Source organism: Vanellus vanellus (assembly GCF_965231255.1).
Source record: "Vanellus vanellus genome assembly, chromosome: 7".
Lineage (NCBI taxonomy): Eukaryota > Metazoa > Chordata > Aves > Charadriiformes > Charadriidae > Vanellus > Vanellus vanellus.
In genome coordinates this window covers 23,090,964-23,108,091 of record NC_138912.1, presented here as the reverse complement: position 1 = coordinate 23,108,091, position 17,128 = coordinate 23,090,964, and the positions used below count along the sequence as shown (strand labels likewise).

At 48.4% G+C, this 17,128-nt stretch overlaps 1 protein-coding gene across 1 annotated transcript in view; it reads right to left on the bottom strand.

Annotated features, from left to right (window-relative positions):
• Positions 1–17,128, bottom strand: part of TLL2 (tolloid like 2) — a gene marked incomplete at both ends in the record, with an annotated part of 95,953 nt that overhangs the window by 27,320 nt on the left and 51,505 nt on the right. Inside the window, 6 exons of the mRNA XM_082486090.1 lie at positions 1,616–1,740; positions 6,751–6,856; positions 8,006–8,184; positions 8,601–8,718; positions 12,132–12,302; positions 16,219–16,296. Coding sequence (XP_082342216.1) covers positions 1,616–1,740; positions 6,751–6,856; positions 8,006–8,184; positions 8,601–8,718; positions 12,132–12,302; positions 16,219–16,296 — 777 coding nt within the window. The remainder of the gene's footprint in view (positions 1–1,615; positions 1,741–6,750; positions 6,857–8,005; positions 8,185–8,600; positions 8,719–12,131; positions 12,303–16,218; positions 16,297–17,128) is intronic.

Sequence of the window (17,128 nt, the reverse complement as noted above, 5' to 3'; positions counted from 1 at the left end):
CACCTAAGAAAGCTGTATCACTCACTGTAAGCTAAGCAGTGATCCCCAAACACCATGGCCCCTGAAGTACTGTTGATCCTCAGAATTTATTCTAGATCCTTATGAACCCATACTTTCTGACTTGTAGCTGGATACAGAGAAGAAACGGATTTGCACACCAGTTATCGGCCATTTTCCATGGCTTCATGAACGGTTCACAGAGCAGCGCTAGCCAGCCACTCGTTTACGGTGTGACTGTGTATACTGGTAACACTTATCTCCCTCCTCACCTTCTTCCCTCTCTCTGCGATATGCTTATTCCAAGAGGATTAGTCATTTATGATCATATTAGGTTTATGATGCATCAAAGCCACTCTCAACGGGATCAACATACTGGCCAGACCACTCCATTTAGATAAACTCCTGGGCCATGCTTGCAAAAGTCCTTTTTTTCCTCCCCGCGTGATTACGAATGTTACAAAGTCATTCTGCAAAATTAGGGCAACTCCCTCATTCTCCAATATCTTCTCATGGATGTTTCACTACCAGTAGAAATCCAACAGAGCTTGTCAAATTTTCTCTTTCCATGCATCACACCTCTCATGCTATCTCCCTCCTCAGTTGCTGCAGACCATGCCACAGGCACCAGACTGGGTGCCACCTTTGCTTCAAGCCTCCCTTTACATCCTCACATTCAATCTGCCCTTAAGTCTGGCAGATTTCTTCTCTGAAATCTGATTTTCTCTGTTAACCTATTCGGCTAAAACTGCTGCATAAACTTTCACTGTCTAACACTGTTGTTCTGATAGGTAAATTTAGCCTCCCACTCACCTATGTGACCCCAATGCTCTTTTTTGCCAACCTTTTTCAGACCCCCGATAAAGCAGGACCCAGACTACTGGTCTTTAGTATGTCACACATACACAGATGAGTTCTCTATCAAAGCTCTTCCTGGTCTATCAGCAGCAGAAAGAGACACACAGCCCTCCCCTAAACAGCCCAAAGCACCAGTTTCTAGCACCTGGTTGATTCACAAATCGGCATCTTTGAGCTTTCTTCCCGGTTATCTCCCAAGCCTCAGTGCAACACACTACAATCACAGAGATACGCGTAGGGTTTCCTTAAGGCTCGTCCCTGGGACAACACCGATATAAATAACTCAACAGAAGTTTGATGGTCGGTGTGCAGAAACCTCCGTCTATCAGATATCCCTCTGCCACTTTGCTAACTCCTTGTCCCCACTCTGTTCACCGTCCTGTACATCGATTTCATTTTCTATGAACAGAGCAGTCACCCCTCATTTGAGACAGTATACGTATACGAAAACAACAGCAAAATACCAGCCTCGTCCTAGCCCCTCTCCCCAGCCTACTCTGCAGCTCCTCTTACTAGTTTCAGTAGAGAACACTGGACAAATCTGAAGCCCTAAACCAAACTGGAATACTGGCAAAGTACTAATAGCACGTGTTAGGCAAGTTCAGTTCTCCCACAGCTCCAGCTTGAAGCAGTTGATGGTCTACATTTCCTGAGTGTCTTTCATCAAAGGGATCATTAAGGTGCTCTTGAACTCCAATGCCTTCCAGATAAAGCATGTGTCTACAACAAAGCTGGAGCCACCTCCACAAGCCATATTTACCTGGGCATTTGTACAACTTCCTTGCCTGAGCGATGTCTCCCTGACTCAGGCGAATACGCTGACCGATAGTTGGCCGGACCCCGTTATCGTCACGACGGGGAAGGATGGTGTCGAGGAAAACCCCTCTAAAGGAAAGAACAAAGAGACAAAGAGCAGTGAAGTAGGGAAAGTGACACGACGCACAGAAAGTCATCCTGGCAGGCCTCCCACCCTATCCCCTTGACCATATAGCCCATGCTGACAAGCAAGAGTAATGCAGCTTGTGATAACCGCATGTCTTGAGGTGGCCTTCTCGCTATAGCAGATAGATTCCAAATGTACAGGCAAGTCTGCCAAGCCAGTAAATTCCTCTTTTGATATATCAAGATTGCCGCTGCCTCTGTTTGAGTATAGACACATTCCTTGCCATAAATCAGAAAAGGCAATGAAATATTCTTGCAGAAGGTTCATGGCACATCTGGCTCAGCAGGAGCACAGATTGGACACTTAAGCCAAAGGAGCAGAGGGAAGGGGAGTTTGTTCAATAGCAGATGGGGTTGGGCTGGCAGCGATTGCGGGTGCTACAGACAAGCAAAAAAGATCGTGCTCTACCTTTGTTCTGCATGACTTTCCAACCTAATAACTCCATTTCTCTCAGCCTCTTTTTCCTTGCTACTATTTTTTCCATGTGGTACTTCATACTCAGGAGCTCTCTACTGCACTTCTGATCTCAGTCCAGAAAAGGATTTAAGCTCGCTTCCCTCAAAATGCAAAGTCTGTGCATCCAAGCAAGAGCTTGCACGCCAGAGAGACCCCAAGGCAGCATTAGGACTGCAGGGCTCAAGTGGGAGGGAAGAATCAGAAACCTGAACTCCGAGTTGGTGAAGTCCAAGCTCTCGTGGCCGGGCTGTCCAGTCCACAGAAACCATCTCACTGCACCCCTGAATGTCAAACAGGCTTGGAGGTACCAAGGCTAACAGTGAGCTTGAAAATTCAGCGTCAGCTCTGGGAGGCAGAGTTCTCTTTCTGAAGGACAGAATACAACTGTCGGTAGAGTCCGATGGGATATCAGGGCAGAAGCAATAATTTTAGCACTGTCTAGTCCTGATACAAGAGTCTCTATGCATGGGTTAACCTCTAAATACACCAGTAATTCTGTTCATTGGGCTGCTCAGCTGCCTAAGAGCCTTGGGAAGGAGCTTGAGAGGGGTTTTTTTATTGGTTAATTTTAAATAAATACTGCAAGCAGAGTATTTGGATCACAGCTGTCCAGAGCTGTAGCCAATATTCTTGAACAGAAAATATCATTCTATTAGACATATTTTGTGGGGGGAAATTCTTTTGTAAATATTCAAACTGAAAGAAGAAATAAAGGGGAAGGAATGCAATCTGTTTTAAAAACCAGAATCAACTCTTGCATGGGGGATGCTGGGTTTTTTTCCAGTGGTAGGAAAATTCCTGATCAGCACTAAAATCAGTGCTTACGAGCTCTGAGGTGAGCCCACCAAATTTTGATTGACAAATTCAGGCTGGCTTTCTACATGCCAACTGCATGCCTCAGGCTGAATTTATTTATGTATCGAAAATAAATCCTCCAATTCCAGAAACACCACGAACAGCGAAACAGGTAGGTTTGCTCACAGTAAGTTTTCAGGCCTCCTCAGGACTTCACAGAAGAACTCTGCGTTTAGCAGGGACACACTTCTGTGTACTGGCCGTACCCTCAGTTGGGCCAGTAAGATTTCTGGTATTGCTTTTTCCACCAACTGAATTTTGTGCTTCCTTCACGTGGCACTGCTAAACACTACTCCAAATTAGGAGGTGGTAAGTATAGTTCCTCTCATTTTACAATCAAAGGAACTGAGAACAACAGAGAATCTTTCTGGCCTAAAGCACGCATGTCCCAGTAGCCCCAATGCTGTCCTCCACAACCCCATCTGCTCAACAACACTTTATGATGTTAAGCTGCACATTTGGTGAGCGCCTCTAAGAGCACCAATACTTTGGCCCACAAATTAATAAACACCAAGCAGACATCATTAAACAGAGCAGCTCAGGCACTCTCACACCAGAACCGTTCTTGAATAAGATACCTAACCTGTCCTCCCAGAGGTAGGAAAAGAACCCAGGGATCCCGGATGCCCCAATCTCCTGCTGTCCAGGCACGGGCAGCATGCATTAGCCGCAGTGGTAAGTCAAGCACAACCACCCACCGCTGCTACTAGCTAAGAGCGACAGAGTTTAAGCAGAGATGCTCTCGAGCCATTAGCACCTGCGTACTACCCTGAACGTGTAAAGTGTTACGTAAACATGAAATTATCAACTCATCTTGAGAAATGCTGAATATTCACCATCCCATCTGGGGCCAATAGACACAGGTACTTTAAACACCACTGAGGGAAGCAGATGTTGAAGGCAGATTAAGCATTCAGCTGCAGGCAGCTACATTTTGCCCCAACTCTGTATTTATATCCCCAACTGCAGAGGAGAGACAACATAACCCTCCCTCACACAGTAAAACCTGTGGAGGATGTAAGTGCCATTTATATACATCTCGTGCAGGATTAGGATGGTGTGCGGACAATATGTCAAGAAGATGTCCCTTGACATGCAGACAGCGCTACCTGGATCCCGATTCAAACTGGAGTTTTGCAGAGGTCATGTTTTCTAACTCCAGGCTGTGCTGCTATGTCTACTAGCAAGAAGCTTAGTGAATTAAGGTAACCCGCTATTTGCTTAGGGCTCCGCGGAGGCTTAAACTTTCTTATTGCTAAGCTGCCATTTATGGGTCTTGACAGCAGTAAAATAAATTGTTTAATGAGACAGCAATATTCAATTTAATTTGCTGCCATATCTGTAAGGAATACACCAGGAAATAGAAGCCCGCAGCCATATTCTGCAAAGCAGGCAACTTTCTGACATGGACAAGAACAGAAGTTCCCATGGTAAAAACTTGCTACTGTTGTCATTACAGTCCGTTGTGCTATACTCCTATTCCTATTAGCCACAGACGCAAATGAGAAATACATTTTGCTGTGAATTGAAAACAAACAGTGACTCCTGTAGCGATCTTCAAAAGCACCACTGGAAACAACTTTTACTGCTAAGGCTCATTGTGTCTCAGAAAAGCTGTCCCTTTCTGTCCTAGGTACAAAGTTTAGAATAAAAAGGACCTAGGATCTGCAGCAGCATTTCACCATGGCAAACACCATATGATTTGCTCTCACCAATATTCACCAGCAGTCATAAACAACAAGGTTGTGTTAAGTGCCATGTCGGAGTTGCTTCGAGACAAAGAGTCACCGACACGGCTCTGTGTCCTTCACCTCCTCCTCGTTCACACACCCCACCTGTGAGACCATCACAGCTCAGACCATCTTCTTCCTATGTGGACTTTCTGGTGTACGCTAATGTATTAACACACCCACAACAGCTCTTCCCTTAGCAGTATCACACAGGGGCTATCTGCCCTTCCTAGCCACTAATCTTAATGAAACTTGCTGGAACTTACTATCTTCATGGGCTCCATGCTTTTGTCAGTTTTGGTTGCAATTGGCCAGCACCCGCAAACCTCAGTAAGGTGGGAAGGAGACATGCATACACTCACAAATCTCTGCTGATTGGACAAAGTAAGCATCGTTCCCTTAGGAGAGCAGATGTCAAGACAGGTCTTGGTGAAGTAAGAGCCTGTTCCCAGCCCTGCCTATTTACTGCGTGAGCACAATCAGCCCACAGAGGCACTTAGTGCTCAGTTCAATTACTGCACAAAGACTGCTACTGGGGTGAGGGTGGGTCAGAGGGACAAAGGGCTTAAAGAAAACAGACTTAAAAATCCTATTAAGCACCAATTTAAATTTAGAAGGACTCTTGCCATTTTTATCCCATTTTGGCCCAGCAGTGTTCTGAAGGACCTTGGTTTTCAAGAGACACAGACTCAAAGGCATCCACAATATAAATGGCAGTAATAACTTAATCCTGCTTTTGTGCAAGACAATTCTAACCATTTAGAGTCTAGCAAATGCTGGAAGGGTCCAGCAGATGCCTCAAGGGAAGAAAAATTGTTTGCTTTGGGTATCTGATCCAAAGAAATCTCTGAAAGCTGCAAGCACCCTTGCCCAGCTACCATTTCCCTCTGCCAGAACAAGCAACATTTCAGCAAGTTTGATAATTTTCCCCTGGTTGACATGAAGTTTCAGAAACAAAAGCACAAAACAATAGGCTTGGCAATTCCATAGAACCGGGGAGTAAGAAAATTTTAAAAAAGCCCCAAAGACATTTAATTTTTGTAACAAAAAGTTCTCAAGAGCGTGAATACTTGCACTCTGCCTCCCATCCCTCTTACTCATGGTATGTAGTGAAGGAAGGCTCTTGGGAAGAAGCAGTAGAGGGATTTAAGGAAAAAAACTTTAAATAATGCAGCAAAATGGAGCTGGTCATCCAGTAGCTCTCATTCCAAATCCAGGACATAAATAACTGCTCATTTCACCTCTCTAGCCAATAAAGCTGTCTCATCATAAAACAGGCTCCATCTGGAGGGATGAGATGGGAGTCAAGGGCAAAGAGCCTACACAGAAATTGGCCAGTTAGTTGAGACAGGAACAGAACTGAAAACTTCTCCATGAAGAAGCCAGTGACATAGAATCACAGAGTCGCAGAGGCCATGATCTAAAGCACACGCATAAAGGGTGAAAAATAAATAGCCAAGCAATTAAAGATCAGTCTACAGTTTAAATTCTCCCTTGGCAAAGCTGCTAGGGATCCAGAAGGCAATATTGTGACTCCAAAGCATGAGCTGGACAACCAAGATATTGAAAGGTGTTTTTAGCATAACCTCCTTGAAGGTGGGCAGATACATACACACACACATACATGCTGTCTGGGAAGGCTGCAAAACATGCTAACGTGGTCTCTGAGATTATCAGCACTGGGTGAATATAGTGGGGACAGGAAAGCAGGAGTCCACCATACTTCTCTTCACCCACCTGGCTTTTTCAAATATTTTCCAAGCTTTGCAATGCAGCAGAGCTCAGTGTAACTGCCAGAAATCTCTGCAGTAGATCACAACTCTCCACATATCCCACAGTCAGAAAGGCTCCACATATCCCACAGTCAACTACTGAAAATAGTCCTAAGGACATGTAACCTTGGATTATCACCTGGAGAATGTGTTCCTAGCATAGTGCATGATGCTGTCGAAGTCATAGGTCTCTCCCAGTGAGTTCACTTCCCCAGCTTCCATCTTTAAAAAGTTGTACTCCTGACCTGTGATGCCAAAGACAAAGGGAAAAATACAAATCACTAAAAAAAAAAAAAAAGCACCTTCTACCTCTGAGCACCTAGCACCTAGGATGAAGGGGATCATAGAATGCTTTAGGTTGGAAAGGACCTTGAAGATCATCGAGTTCCAACCCCCCTGCCATAGGCAGGGACACCTCTCACTAAACCAGGTTGCCCAAGGCCACGTCCAGCCTGGCCTTGAACACCTCCAGGGATGGGGCCTCAAAAACCTCTCTGGGCAACCTGTTCCAGTGCCTCACCACCCTCAAAGTGAAAAACTTATTCTTCCTAATGTTTAATATGAATCTGCCCTCTTCCAGTTTAAAGCCATTCCCCCTCATCCTATCGCTACATGCCCTAGGAAAAAGTCCTTCCCCGGCTCTCCTGTAGGCCCCCTTTAGGGACTGGAAGGCCGCAATAAGATCTACCCAGAGCCTTCTCTTCTCCAGGCTGAACAGCCCCAACTCTTTCAGCCTCTCCTCATAGGAGAGGTGCTCCAGCCCTCGGATCATCCTCGTGGCTCTCCTCTGGACACGCTCCAGCAGGTCCATGTCCTTCTTATGTTGGGGACTCCAGAGCTGGAGGCACTACTCCAGGTGGGGTCTCACAAGAGCGGAGTAGAGGGGCAGAATCACCTCCTTGGACCTGCTGGCCACACTTCTGATGCAGCCCAGGATACGGTTGGCCTTCTGGGCTGCGATCACACATTGCTGGCTCATGTTGAGCTTCTTGTCCATCAGCACACCAAGGTCCTTCTCCTCAGGGCTGCTCTCCAGCCATTCCCCTCCCAGCCTGTATTTGTGCTTGGGATTGCCCTGATCCAGATATAAGACCTTGCACTTGGCCTTGTTGAACTGCATGAGGTTGGCTTGGGCCCACCTCTCCAGCCTGTCCAGGTCCCTCTGGATGGCATCCCTCCCCAGTGCATAGTACATACTCCTACGTTCCAATAATTCCAGCTGGACATCCAAAATCTCTATTCACCCAAATATTTTGACCCTTATTCTAGGCAAGGACTAGCGATATTTCTTCTTCACCCCAGCTCATAGACCACTAGGGGTTTTCCATAAGTCCAGCAAGAAAGATTTCCACCCACCCAAAAGCCAGGTGAAATAACCTGAAGTGCTATTTTACCTTGCTGGATGTTCTCTCTGATGATCGTGACATGCTGGTCTCTGTCAGGCCGTGTATGCTCATGCCAGAAACCCACCACATGACCCAGCTCGTGAGCCACAATACCAAACTTGTCACAGTTCTTTCCAATGGATATAGCCTGAGGGCCCCCTCCTCGGCGACCCACATATGAGCAACATCTGGAAAAGAAACCCACAAACCCATGCAGCACATCAGTGATCTGGGGAAGTCTAAGACATAGGAACAGAGGATGGCATCTGGCAGGGTCCGGGACAGGTCAGCAGCTACATACGCTATAGGTACTTACACATTTGTGTGTGTGCGTATGTGTGTGTGTGTATAAAGAAAACACACGCGTGCATATCTACTTAAGTGTTATCCCAGGAAAAAGAATCCAGAAAGGCTCAGCACTTTCTTCTGAGCAAATACTAAATTATCCTGGCAATCCTTACTGGAAGTGACCAGGTGCATCTCTGACAGATTCCCCCATGTAGCCACTGGTCTATTCTTACCAGAGCTAGACTTAGCAAGCCATTTGTCAATGAAAGGGATGTTTGCAACACAGATAGGTGCAGGCAATGTGTGCGTCACTTACCCACACGTTCTGTATGTGAACACAATGAAACTCTCTTCATCAGTTCTCTCCACAAATGTCACACAAGTGTGCTTCTCCCAGTGCCTCATCGCTTGCTTAAAGATAGCTCTTTGGGTTCCTGAAGAAGAAATCAAAGAAGAGCAAACAGTGAAGGCCTGGCTTTCACAAAAATCTCTAATGGACTTTGTCTGGATAAGGGAACAGTCATTCTTTCCAACAGTCAAACTTATATCTCTAGGAATCTGGAAGCCACTTCCAACTATAGCACTAACTTACTGTATCATCCTTTTCTCTCCTTGTGCTTGATGAATTAGTTGCTGTAATTAAACAGGTAGCAAACTTCATCAAGCACATCAATATTTCTGCATACAAGAAATGTCACCTCACTAGGTAGAGGTCATTCTGGCAGAGCTGCTGGGTGTTCTTATCTGTGCACCAGCTACTCAATGGTGTGCCAAATTTGTTCTCATGATGCAATGTAACATGACCACACACAGCTTTCAAGACCCAGGAATCGCATGGGTGTTACAGATGCTCCTCAAAACTAAGGCAAAGCTGTCGACAGGTAGTTTATCTTTAAAATTAGAAGCATAAACTATATAGGAACTAGGGACATTCTCAGGGCAGCGTAAGCAGGTGTAGAGATACACTGCTGTTCTGTGCTCGAACTGAGGGACAGCTCAGGACTTGAACACCTGAGAAGTAGGGTATTATGCCTGTCTCACACTAGCAAGAAGACAGGCCACAGAACCTCCCCAGGGAGCACGGTACCTCCAGAAGTCACTCAGCAGCATCCAGAACAGTCATACAGACAGCTGGGAAGTGATGCCCCAGAGTGGTACACAGGCTCGGGAGGTTTCCCTACAATACTGCCTTTCCAGCACTGCCTCCAGTACGCGCAGGGCTGCAGAGCAAGCTGCTGCTCTCAAGAGGGACTAGAGAGGGGAGAATCATCGAATGGTTTATCGTGGAAAGGACCCCTGAAGATCGTCGAGTTCTAAACCCTCTGCCATAGGCAGGGACACCTCTCACTAGACCAGGTTGCCCAAGGCCACGTCCAGCCTGGCCTTGAACACCTCCAGGGATGGGGCCTCAACGACTGCTCTGGGCAACCTGTTCCAGTGCCTTACCACCCTCAAACTGAAAAACTTATTCTTCCTAATGTTTAATATGAATCTGCCCTCTTCCAGTTTAAAGCCATTCCCCCTCTTCCTATTGCTACATGCCCTAGGAAAAAGTCCTTCCCCAGCTCTCCTGTAGGCCCCCTTTAGGGACTGGAAGGCCGCAGTAAGATCTACCCAGAGCCTTCTCTTCTCCAGGCTGAACAGCCCCAACTCTTTCAGCCTCTCCTCATAGGAGAGGTGCTCCAGCCCTCGGATCATCCTCGTGGCTCTCCTCTGGACATGCTCCAGCAGGTCCATGTCCTTCTTATGTTGGGGACTCCAGAGCTGGAGGCAGTACTTCCAGGTGGGGTCTCACAAGAGCGGAGTAGAGGGGCAGAATCACCTCCTTGGACCTGCTGGCCACACTTCTGATGCAGCCCAGGATACGGTTGGCCTTCTGGGCTGCGATCACACATTGCTGGCTCATGCTGAGCTTCTTGTCCATCAGCACACCAAGGTCCTTCTCCTCAGGGCTGCTCTCCAGCCATTCCCCTCCCAGCCTGTATTTGTGCTTGGGATTGCCCCGATCCAGATATAAGACCTTGCACTTGGCCTTGTTGAACTGCATGAGGTTGGCTTGGGCCCACCTCTCCAGCCTGTCCAGGTCCCTCTGGATGGCATCCCTCCCCTCCAGTGTGTCTACCTTGCCAAAGAGCTTGGTATCATCGGCAAACTTGCTGAGGGTGCACTCGACCCCACTGTCCATGTCGCCAACAAAGATGTTGAACAGTACAGGCCCCAGTACCGACCCCTGAGGAACGCCACTTGTCACTGCTCTCCACTTGAACATCGAGCTGTTGACCACAACTCTTTGAGTGCGACTGTCCAGCCAGTTCTTTATCCACCGAGTGGTCCATTTGTCAAATCCATGTCTCTTCAGTTTAGAGACCAGGATATCGTGTGGGACAGTGTCAAACACTTTGCACATGTCCAGGTAGATGACATCAGTTGATCTTCCCTTGTCCACTGCCGCTGTAACCCCTTCGTAGAGGGCCACCAAGTTTGTCAGGCATGACTTGCCTTTGGTGAAGCCGTGCTGGCTGTCACCAATCACCTCCTTGTTTTCTATGTGCCTCAGCAGAGTTTCCAGGACGATCTGCTCCATGATCTTGCCAGGCACAGAGGTGAGACTGACTGGCCTGTAGTTCCCTGGGTCTTCCTTATTTCACTTTTTGAAAATAGAGGTTATGTTTCCCCTTTTCCAGTCGGCAGGAACCGAGAAAGGCCAGAAGTACATCAGAAAGGCACAAGGGACATCGAGAAGAGCTCCAGGGTGGGCTTAAGCTGAGGCAAAACACCAAGCTGAATGCAAGAGAGAACTGTGCTATGGCAAGAGCTGCATCTTACACAGTCACCCCAATGGAAGGGTGGTGTTACCTACCCTGGACTGGTTAGGGCAGTGGGACACACGTAACACAGAGAAGACTCTCTCATCAGACCCTGATGGATGGGGATGGCGGTTCTCTGACAAATGCGGGGGGACAGCTGTGGCTAGCAGGCTATTCAATCTCTTGCCAGGTTGCACGAGCCCCTCCCTTTGTAGGGGGTGAATAGGCCCTTCCACTGGGGCTTCACAGACTCCTGGCAGCAGTGTGGGTGCTGGAACAAAGTATATCACGGGAACCCAAGGGAATAAGTTCTGCTGGATCTAAGCGGGAAATGGTGGAGAGAGCCTGGGGGAGACAGGAACAAGCTGACTCCAGTAAGGCACAGAGCATTTGTCATCCATGAGTCAAGGAAACCAATTCTGTGGGGAAGCACTGAGCCTCGGAGTAGTAGCATCAGAGCAAGTTGCCCGTCTGCTTCACATGAGAGACTTGCAAGAGATCTGCTGCACCCCAAGAGACATTTTAGTTTGGACAGTGCCCAGGAGATGCTATAAAAGAGCCTAAAAAGGATACTTTGGAGAGACCCTCATCCACCATGGGACACAGCTCACTGTTCCTCTCCCTCACACATCTACAGGAGACCCTGGAGTTGGTGCCCAGAAAACAGCAGGTCAGGAAGCACAGTGCACAGGGAAAGTTCTCTAAGCAAGGATTCAGAAAGCAACCCAGGGTACTTCTGCTCCTGCTCTTCCAGCAGCAGAGAGGATCCTTTTCTGGAAACACAGGGGGTGAGCACAGCTCACAGGTGCTGGCCCCTGAAGCGACCAAGAAAAGTAACTGAGTCGCCCAATAATTTCTTAAATTCCAAGAGAAGAACCATCTCACTGCACACTTCAGCCTCAACCATCCACATGCCCACCCTGCCTCAGGAGAGAGGCTCCTAAGAAGTCAGTTGAGGGAAAACTCTGCTCCTGAGATCTCCCACACACTTTGAGACACTCACCCCTGAGCAAACAGGGAGCAACGTTTTCACTACTGACCAGTGAAATTTCCTCCGATCACATAGGGGATGACCCCCCCTGGCCAGATCCTCTCAGCCCTGGAGGTGGTTGCCCTGCGCACTCTGGGAGAGGAGCGTGTATCCATCCCAGACTCATCTTTATATTCCTTCCTCTTCGGTCTCCTCGCAAGCGTTGTGTTCTGCCTGCCGTCTGCAAGACAGAGTGGCAACACTGTTTAAATCCTCTTTAGTTCCACGTGCAGCCCTCAGGTAATACCCTGGAGCTTCAGAAAAAGAAAAACAGAAAAAGCAAGATGTTAATCCAAACCAGAAGCTGTAGCCAGATTTGCCAGTGATTTGTTTGGGACTTAAAGACAGTTAATCTGTAGCAACCTGGCCCTTCTTGCCTTGGAGCCTCCCTACGCACTATGACAAACCTGTTCTCCCAGAAAAGTATAAAGGGACACCCCCTCGTCTCTAGCCACCCACTCTCTCCAACAGCCACTTCATAGATGGGAACACAGTACTTAAACAAGGGGAATGGGAAGAGGGAGGTCAAACAAGCCCAGATGTCACTGTGTATTCTCAACCTGCCCCACTCATCCAGATCTGCAGAGAAAGGTTTGTTCTGGCAGGGTTAGCTTCACAATGGCAACAACTACTCATTCGAGTTGGCCTTGGAAGATGAGGACAGACCCCTTGGACTGAAGTCTATACTCAAGGCTGAAAAGTATATGTCTGTTTTCGCATGCTAGGTCTTGGGTGGATTGAAAACATATACAGATCAGAGTCTCTGCTGGAGGAGGGATGCTCTGGGTGGAAAAGCTGAGCCATTCTATACTTAGCACAAATCTCCACCCATGTTGAATCTCTTCACTGTAATGAAAAGGAGCAAAAATACAAAAGGGAAAACAGAACACATATGTCATTTCTTGCTAAAAAGGCAAAGGAGCCTGTGGTGCTCGGTGCTGGCCATAAAACCCGCCTGAGGATTCACGCAGGCCTCTAGGCAGGACCTGTACCTTGTCCCGCATCTGTGCTGCTGCAGCTCTGCTCAGATACTGGTTACACTTACATGAGTTGCACTTCTAATGTGGTGCGGGTCTGATGCAGCAGAAAATATCCTCCATTCAGAGCTTCCTGACTGTTCACCCCCTGTTTGCTGTGTCATGGGTGACCCGAAACCTCAAAGCAGCCTTAGTCTGGCTGGGCTTTACTAGCATGTGTAAGGACTGCATAGACACCGTTTCTTAGATAAGCTGCCTGTATTGCACAGCCAACCCATCAGCTGGACCTGGGCAAAAAATAACAAGGGTTGCTACACCTGCAGAGAGTGCTGGCCTAAAGGGAACTCTCTCCTCATGTCAAGAGACAGCACTGCTGGCGGTGGCTTCTCAGTGCTGGTGGGGGCCTCTGAAGCTCCAAGAGGAAGGATCTAAGCTCCAGTTGTGGTCTTGTGATTTGTACGGAAATCTGCAAGGCCGGCTACAGCTTTGCTTCCCAGGTCAGGGATGTGGGCTGCTAGGTTATGAAAAAGCACAAGCCCCACTGAGACCTTCCTCCAGCGACTAGAGGGGCTGCCAAGAGTCTCTTCTCCCATTCATCCCTCCAGCAGCAGCACGAGTAAGCAAACCACTACTGTCAAGGCTGAGGGGATCAAAACAATGGGAAGGAAATTAAGGCAATGCAGGGGGATGGAAGGAATGAACTTCAAACCCTCCCTCTTGCTTCACCAGGTCCAGCCCTTCCCGCTGGAGGCCTTGCTCTGAGTTGCAGGACAAAGACGGGAATTTGCCTTTTGTTCCTCTTCCTCCTGAGCACTTCCCTGGCACGCTGGCTGCACCCAGCATTTCAGAAGCTGCCCCATCCCCAAACCAACTGCTGGACCCTCTGAGGTTGGGGGTTCCCCCAATGAAATAAGAGCCGCTCTCCCCTTCTTTGCATACATGTATTCCACGGAGGTACTGCTGGGGCTTTACAAGGGCCACAGCTGAAAGAAGAGAGACGGTCTCGAGACACAACTAATCTTCTGGATACCTCTGTCCCAGTCACAAACTGCTCCTGGGGCTGCCCAAAATCTCTGTGAATTTGCACCCAGACAGATCCTGCCAGCAAAGCCAAGCGTGGAGTCATCTGCCCCACACTCTCCTGTACATGGTGCAGTAGCAGCTCTGCACAGAGGACCCTGGGTCCACACTTCTGTGCCACCAACACTTCCATTCCTCACCAGCAGCACGCCTTCTTGGGAGAATTCCCCACAACAGTCCTGCAACAGCCCTCGACTGCTCCCAATTCTTGCTGAATTTTCTGCCTTTGACAACTTCAATTTGCAGCGGGTCCTTCGAGAGGCCTGTCTCACCCCCCCTAGCAGGGACTTGGGGAAAGCAGGCAGCAGATGCCATATCACCAGGGGACAGAAGAATTCTGGACAGCAAGCTTGAAGTAGCACTGCTTACAGCCACTGCCAAGTTGCATGTATAGAGAGGGTTTCTTCAGTGAAAGATAAAGCCACACATCTTTCTAATGCTTAGCCTACCCAGACATAACCTCTCTTACGGACTATTTCTAAGCCTGGGAAAATTGAGATCCTTTCTAAAATTCCACCTCCCTCCATGATGAGCAGCACTCCAAGGTTTCCGTATGCCAGCTGCGGGTGGGAGACTCCTTACACTGCCCACAGCCCAGGCAGCACTCTGCATCTCCAACGTGCCACAAAACAGCTCCTGCTGCTCTCTGAACCTCACTCAGGGGTCTCCCAGCCTATCTGGACAGCAGAGACAGCCCAGCTTGGCGCCAACAGCAGCACCAGCCCGTCTCTAAGTAGAAACGGGCAGACAGAAGCACCAACGTAGCTTCGAAAGCAGAAGCACCTTCCTCAAGTGCTCTTGCCCACTGCTCCACTGCCTCAGGCCCGCCAGCAGCTCAGGAGACATGAGCAACTCCAACAAGGGAATACAGCACTAGGCTATGAAGACAGCAGCCATGAGTATGAACATGCCCCCGTGGACTGACCTGCCGCACAGTCTTTCTGCCTCGGTGCCTCTATTTATAAGGGGGAAACAGTAGTCCCTCCTGCACACAGTGGGTTGCAATCATCTTGTATGGAGCAGGGCAACCCTGGGGAAGTGCCGAAGATCAGAGGTCTGGACTGACCCTGTGAGCAGTACCTCACCTATGTGAGTGGGAGAAGCCAACTGCAAAACTTGGCCTGGGTGACAGCCCTGCTTCAGGGGAACAAGCAGCTTAAACTCGTTTAGCTGAAACATGCCAACAGCAAGGAGCAGCCAGCTACCATTACACCCTCTGCCTTGGAGTAAAATGGTTTTGCTGTCCTGGTGACAGTCATGGCTACCTGTATGTATGGGGTCTGGCTGGGATGGAGTTAACTTTCCTCATAGCAGCCCATATAGTGCTGTGGGTTTGGATTTGTGGCTAAAACAGTGTAGATGACACACCAATGTTCAGGTTATTGCTGAACGGTGCTTGTACAGTGTCAAAGCTTGCTTTTTCTCACTCAGTTGAGCCCCTTCCACTCCCCAGGTGAGTAGATAGGCAAGATAACTGGGGGAAGATGCAGCTGAGGCAGCTGACCCAAATTGGCCAAACGGATATCCCATATCAGTGCCATCACACACAGCAATTAGAAACTGTGGGGTTTTGTCTTCCAAGGTAGCCATTGCTCAGAAACTGGCTGGCCATCAGTCTGCTTGTGGATGGAGGTGAGCAATTGCTTTTACATCACTTGGGTGTTCGGGGTTTTTTTGTTGTTGTTGTTTGTTTGTTTTTTTTCATTTTCCTTCACTTATTAAACTGTCTTTATCTCAACCGATAAGTTTTCTCACTTTTGCTGTTCCTGCTCTCTCACCTATCCTGCTGGAGGAGGGGGATAGTGACTGAGCAGCTGTGTGCATGCTTGGCTGCTGCTGGCCAGAGTCAACCCACCACACTACACAAGGCAAACCCACCCTTGCAGAGAGTCCACCAACAGCAACAAATGCAGGTGCCTGGGCAAGGCTGGTCTCCTAGGCACGGAGGCACACACACGTACACAGGACAAAATGTGGGTTTACAGGGGATAAAAAAGTAAATAAAAGATACCCAAAGGTCTGGGTGGGGTACCACATTACCCTTTTTAACTGCTTTGTTACTACGATCGGTTGAAGCGGCGTTCTCACTTGACACAAGAGACTGTTCTCCCAGGCCTCCTGCAAAGGAAAAAGAGCAGAGACACGTCTCCTGGTGAGTAGGCTGGCAGAGCGCTGGCGAGGGCAGGACAGCAGCTGTCAGTGATGCCATTTGTGGGTCTGCAGCCACAGTAACTGGCTGCTTTCCCTGTACAAGGAACGAGGACTCAGAGCCTGATAAAGCTGGGCTCTTTTCCTAGATTTGTTCCTAGCTCCCAGTGACACCATGCCACTCATTACCATCCTGTGCCTTAGTTTTTCCATATACTGCATAGGCAGAAAGTCTCTTCCAGGGAAGGCTAGTTCCACGGAGATTTACTGAGAATAGGAGCTACACTAATGCTACCATCCTCCTTGTAAGCACCACTATTAAATCTCAAATTTAAAAAGGCACACTGACAAGACCAAGAATGATCTACATTCAGACCAATAAGCTCTATCAACTCTTATACATCTGGCCTGAATTCAGCATCACCTGAAAATAAAAGTACTTCTCTGTGATGCTAATACCCACTGGCTACTGAGGCAGGAAGAATGGTGGCATATCAGTTCCTGGGTACTTCTTGTGCCTCATCCAGAGCCAGCTGCCCCTCCCCTTTGGAACAGCACTGCCAGGCACACAGAGGTCCCCAGCGTGGCCACAGAGGTGGCTCCCTCCAGCTAAGGCACCAAAACAAAACTGGTTGGTCCCACTCTGAGCGCCTCCCTGCCTGGCTTTCCTATTTCCACCATGGAAAACTAACTCACTATAGTCCCATGATGCCCAAGACACCAGCGTGTTGGGGGAGGGATTTGACTGCTTGATGTCACAGCTATTGGGCACAGAAACCACAGCAGTTCCATGGCAACTTCA